Raw genomic sequence first — 6,003 nt, 5'->3', positions numbered from 1 at the left:
ACAGCCGGTAGTTCTTGAAGAACCACTGGACATGGTGGCATTGGCATTTAGAAGATGAGGTTGATGCTGGAAATGACACGATCAAATCGAGCTGTAGTCCGCCAGATGAGTTCGGTCTCTCGTATATAAATGACGGAGAATAAGAAAGTCTTTAGAATCCATAGTGTTTTGCACAGCTAAATGCTTCGAAAGAGATGTGGAATAGCATCAGGTAGGCCACTGTTTTAATCATTGGACATTATGTTTCTTGGACAAACCTTATTAAATGATCTCATCCTACCCATCAAGGACAACGAGAATGAAGAACATTGATTGAGATCTGACATGGGAGTTGCAGGCGGTAAAAAAAAGAAGAAGATGGATGCCAAATCGACAGTCGATATAGATCGATGGACCACAAATCAAAGGCTGATGATTGATGAACAAGCAGCTCTCGAGGCTGTCCACTTCATGTTGGCATCAATTGCAGAAGATTGTCTGATGTCTTGGTAGGCATTCATGGAAGTCTTGATGGAGTTAGGGTTTTATCTCATCAAGGGAACCCTCCTTTACCCAAAAGAATAATTCAAAAAATCAACTAAAATAAAACACAAATCCAAAAGAATAGTAAGCATAAAAGCTTTTGCATCATCATCAAGGGAAGGAGCCATTGCTTCAGAAGCTTCCACCTTAATTTATAGTCTCACACCTCCACCTCTCTCTGCTAATGCATCAAATGCATGGAAGTCTTATGTCTGTAAACCTTCTTCTTACCTTAAGTTGGTTTCCTTGTGACACTGTCAGAAAAATCCAATGCAATTTCCAATAGCACACTCACAAGTTTGTCAATGAGATTAAGTTGCCTTTTTTAGCAGACATGATCAGCTACATTACCATTGCATTACATTGTTGTCTCAATTCTGGTGGGCATATAGAATTCATTTTCAGCAAACATGGAAAATATTGACTTGTCATCTCTGTTTCAGAATTCACAATGCTACTCTGGAACTTTGTTAATGTTATGTTTGACATACAAAGCTAAACGTGTCTACTATCATAAATTGAGCTTAAATGTTTTACTTAGATGGTTTAGATATTTGATAGTATCTCGAGGATTTTGCATTGGACATGAGAAGAAAATTCAATTGATTTATAAGATTAATGTCGTACATTAATAAGAAAATTCAATATCCGATATTACGATAGTAATGATTATCTATCAGTTCTAACTATTGGTTTATACTATCAATAACTAATTATATTAGTTTTTCCATGAGACTTGATCATGATAACTATGATACAATATTTTACTTGCAAATCCTAAATCTCTCACTTTGCATGATCCTTGTGGTGGTAGATCCAGACTCTTTTAACTAGAATTTATTTGAGCCAAATTGCTTCTATCACATGTACTGATCTCAACCAAAGACGAGAATCAAGGTAGTTCTGGTGCAGTCCTCAAATCCTGAAAGCTTTTGTTACAGAAGTAGTGAAGATTATGAAGAGATGTATATATGTTCTGGTGCAGTCCTCAAATCCTGAAAGCTTTTATTACAGAAGTGTGTGGTCCTCCAAGGAGCAGGAGATGTCATATTGCCAGACCAACAACACCAAAGAAGACATGTATATATGTTTCAGAAGAAGAGGTTTTACTTGCAGATTTCTCCAACAAGTAAAATTGGTAGTAAAGCTCTTTCATCTACCAACGCAAGTAGCGTTTGCACGAGTCCCAGGGAGAAGGAGAAGAGCAGAGACCTGACTGCAGCTCCTACTGGTTAATTCTTGCCATGTCTCTCTCCATGAACACCCTCAGCTTACCTTGAAAGCCCCCCCCCCCTCCCCCCAACATTAGGAAGGTCTCTTTCCTTTCTGATCCATCCATCTATGTGAGCTTGTTGCCTGCTGCGATATGCCTTGAAGGCAGTGGATGGTAATGCCTACGCCAATCCGAATACACTTCAAACCATCCCCAAAATACATGTAGCTTCCAAGAACATCAAATTTTTGTGGCTTGGAATGGCATGTCCATTATATATGGTCATTCTGGACAAAGCAATCCGATGGTTTACTACAAATCCATCCAGCTATCTCCATGGCTCCTAAAAATCCTGCCCCGTGCTTTTGTCCTCATCCCAAGTGTGTTGGATCCAGAAAACCTCAACTAGATTTATCATGTCTTTGTACAAACGGATCATACACAATTAAATCAACCACATTCTCCCCATCACCAACATGAAAACCAAAAGGACACCCCGGTGGACCAAAACAAAACAAAATTCCATCTTTGTTTAACAACTTCGCTCCATCTTTTTTAATTTTTTGTCTCTTTTTGCAAGACATTTTTCTCGGTGTCATTTCGCTATCCTCACACAATGGCCTTACAAAACCCCAACCTTTCCTCTATGCAACAGTGGTTCCATCCTACTGTCCTCTTCCACTGCCTCTCCCCCTCCAGAGAGCACTACCAACTTTGAAATCGTTTTCTCCATGAAAAAGGAGGCACCTTTGAATGAGGATGCAGGAGGGAAAACAAGGACCTTGTGTCAACCGTAAAGCTTGAGCTTTAGTCCCACCATTATCCTTGCCTTTTGATATATCAAGCAGCAATGGTTCCGAGCTATGACTATGCTTCCTCTGCCCTCCTCTGCGTTGAGGACAACAGTTGCATCCTGGGTTTTGATGACGGTGATGGTGATAACGACGAGGACGAGGAGCATACCCGTGGTTGTGTTTCTCAACAAAAAAGGTGCGATTTTTATGGGGATTTCCCCACGGGCTTTCCCCCCCAATCGGACGAGTGCTTGGCTTTCATGGTCGAGAGGGAGACCGCGCATATGCCGAGGGAGGACTATGCCGAGAGGCTGCGTTCCGGGTCATTAGACTTGTCCATTAGGAGAGATGCCATTGATTGGATATTGAAGGTGGCTTCTTGTTTTCTACAGATTTTTACTCAAGTTTTCTTCTTGTTATAATCTCTTCTATTTTATTTCCATTAGTGTAGATGGGTTCTTAGGCCACTGCAGATGCTATTTGACGTTACATCTCAACATAATACTGGTTCTTTGCCTTTTGCTTAGTTGTGGTTGAAAATGAGATTTTTATGTTCTTTTGTTGTATGATATAAAAGTTTATTCTGTGTTTTATTCTCTACTTGTATGCTTATATAAGTGATTTCTTTTACTCTTAATGTGTTTAGGAGCTCTTGATATTTGACCAATATGTCAGATTTTGCTCTAACAACTATGAAAAATGTGGTTTTGTGAGTCACCTTATGTTTCCTTTTTTTATTCTGGTTTTGTCCATGCATTCAATAGTTTGGCTCTGGGAATTGAATTCTTTTGGTTTTGCATTCACTTGTTTTGCTAATAGTAATAGTGTAAGGCTTTTTTCTGCCTCTGAGCTTTGTCATCTTCATTATGGCTAATGACATTGGTAATGTATCGAACAGGTCCATGCGCATTATAATTTGGGACCATTGAGTGCCTATTTATCTGTAAACTACTTGGATCGGTTCCTGTCTACCTATGATCTTCCTGTAAGAACTTTCACATTACCTTGACTCTTTTATCTTAGAATGCCTTGAGAAATTGCAAGGCCATTTTTCTGCTGTAATATGGATTCATCTAATCTATTTACTTCAATTTGTTCTGGTTTTAATTACAGGAAGGCAAGGCTTGGATGACACAACTATTATCCGTGGCATGCTTATCATTGGCTGCGAAGATGGAGGAAACCGATGTCCCTCTCTGCCTGGACTTGCAGGTGAGGAAGCATTTCAAGAACAGAAGTCTCCGATATGTTCTTCGAACCTTTTGTGAATTTTCCTGTATTTTCTTTGATTAGGTGGGCGAGGCAAAATATGTATTTGAAGCTAGGACTATACGGAGAATGGAGCTTCTGGTTCTGAGCACACTTAAATGGAGGATGCAAGCTGTGACTCCATTCTCTTTTATCGACTTCTTCCTGAACAAATTCAGTGGTGGCAGTGTGCCAACTGAAGCGGCGATCTGTCGATCGATGGAGCTCATTTTGAGCACAATTAGAGGTAGATTTCTTGCCGAAAGCTCTAAAATTCTATGTATATTTGTTACAACAGGAAAGCTAGATTAGAGTTGTGTAGCTAAGAGTGAGGTTATTGAGGTGCAGGGAGTGATTTGCTAGAATTCAGGCCTTCCGAAACTGCTGCAGCCATTACAGTGTTGGTTTTGGAACAGACACAAACCATGGATGTTGAGAAAGCTGTGTCCGGTTGCATCCAAGTATCAAAGGTAGATAATTAACTGCACTGTTCTTGTCAAATAGTTTCATGTTTCACCTAAACTTGATGAACTGTGTGGTTTTTGCTGCAGGATCAAGTGTTGAGATGTTATCAAGTGATTATAGATATGGAATTGAGGAGAAACAGGGAACTCAAAAATGATAGCATATCACTCAAAAATGATAGCCCCATTGGTGTGCTGGATGCCGCATGCCTGAGCTATAAAAGCGATGAGAGAACTGCTGAATCACATGTAACATGTCATCATAGTTCTGCTAGTAAAAGGAGGAAAATAAGCAGGCCATGAATGAAAAGCTTGGTATCTCTCATCTGCTTGGGAGGATTTGTCACCATCAAACTGGTAGTTTGATATGGCCATAATCTTAGATTAAAAAAAGAAAAAAGAATAATTTCTCATATGCCTACAATTTGAATGGAGCAGCCATCAGAGATCAGGTGGTAAACTGTAAAGAAGTATGATGAGGAGAAGACCATGAAACAACTATATTAAGGTAATTGTTATTCTTCTTTCTTGGGAAAAAGATCAAGAGAAGTGCTATGTAGGAGATCAGACTGATCAGCTTGTGTCTGCCATGCTTTTGTTTGACCACTTGTCCCCTTAGATTCTGGACTTTGCTTCCATCTGATTAAAAGAAGGAATCCACTGTTTAGTGGGTGCTTGTGGGGGAAGCCCTCTTGGAAGTTTCAGTCTCTTGTTTAAGCTTTTAGGAGCAGCTTCAAATGATGGAGGAATGATTCCCTGCTGCCTTGTTCTTCTTTGTGTCTCAGTCTGCTAAAGCATCTTTTGTCATCTGTAATGAGCTGCTACTGTGAGTGCATCCCAAGATCTATTCAGTGTTGTAAGATTGAACTTGTCTGCAAGTTGATGTTAATTCTAAACTAATTCTGTAGAAACACATGCCATGGCTTTGTGTGTGCACTGAGATCCACCTTTACATATTCATGTGCAGATATGGTTTCATGTTGTTGCTATCATATTCATTTGTGCAGAGATTCCTTGGAATGCTCAGTCAGCTCTCAGCTGCTATCATGTTGTTGCTACTATAACTGCAGGATGTATTATATAGCTCATATACTATTCAAAGACTCAGATTATGACAGATGTGTGGTTAATCAGATTGGAATATTACAATCATCCTCCAACACAGATATATATATATATATATATATATATATATATATATATATATGTATGTATGTATGTATGTATGTATGTATTCTACAGGATTGGCTTTTCCTCCATGAGTACATAGTACATTTACCATGACTGAATCACTGGTTGGAATTAAAGGGGAACAATTGGTAAGTAACAAACACAAGAGCATTGAGAATAGTTGATGCAGAAAACCTTTTGCTGTCACTACCATGATATATTAGTCACCCAAAACTGAGTCATAGGACATAGCTGCCATCGAAGCTCTTAAGACATCAAGCAAAGTACTCAGGACTACTCTCAAGCAAAGTACCAGCAAAATCCCAACAATTTGGAGTCTGCTTGTGTAGAGAACAATATCCAAAGTTAATCTATATATGTTATGTCATTGTAATGCATTATGAATGCAACAGATTGATAAGAGACTGCAAAACAATGGTGAATGCAGCTGAGTTATTCAGCTGTGATTTCAGGTAAAGTAATCTACTGATCTACAGACACAAAGTGGTTGATCAGAATTCACCTCGTCTCCCAGCTCAAAACAAGTCTGAGAGCAAGCATTGAACACTACAAAAACTTTGGCACCCCCATC

General features: G+C 39.3%; 1 protein-coding gene across 1 annotated transcript; it reads left to right on the top strand.

Annotated features, from left to right (window-relative positions):
* The first annotated feature begins 2,385 nt into the window (after positions 1-2,385).
* LOC103985300 (cyclin-D4-1-like) lies at positions 2,386-5,233 on the top strand. The gene is made up of 6 exons (XM_009402954.3): positions 2,386-2,900; positions 3,428-3,514; positions 3,643-3,741; positions 3,823-4,024; positions 4,126-4,247; positions 4,329-5,233. Exons 1-6 carry the CDS (start codon positions 2,586-2,588, stop codon positions 4,542-4,544), a joined length of 1,041 nt encoding a protein of 346 aa, XP_009401229.2. The 5' UTR covers positions 2,386-2,585; the 3' UTR covers positions 4,545-5,233.
* The last annotated feature ends 770 nt before the right edge of the window (positions 5,234-6,003 follow it).

Source organism: Musa acuminata, chromosome BXJ1-5 (genome assembly GCF_036884655.1).
Source record: "Musa acuminata AAA Group cultivar baxijiao chromosome BXJ1-5, Cavendish_Baxijiao_AAA, whole genome shotgun sequence".
NCBI classification, from domain to species: domain Eukaryota; kingdom Viridiplantae; phylum Streptophyta; class Magnoliopsida; order Zingiberales; family Musaceae; genus Musa; species Musa acuminata.
The sequence above is the reverse complement of the archived record's forward strand: the minus strand, read 5'-3'. Positions and strand labels throughout refer to the sequence as shown.

Excerpts from the sequence above, each read along its gene's own strand:
- LOC103985300 (XM_009402954.3), top strand. The coding sequence starts at position 2,586 with ATGGTTCCGAGCTATGACTATGCTTCCTCTGCCCTCCTCTGCGTTGAG. Across the intron at positions 2,901-3,427 it reads CCATTGATTGGATATTGAAG|GTCCATGCGCATTATAATTT; the intron begins GTGGCTTCTTGT and ends TGTATCGAACAG. Across the intron at positions 3,742-3,822 it reads CTCTCTGCCTGGACTTGCAG|GTGGGCGAGGCAAAATATGT; the intron begins GTGAGGAAGCAT and ends TTCTTTGATTAG.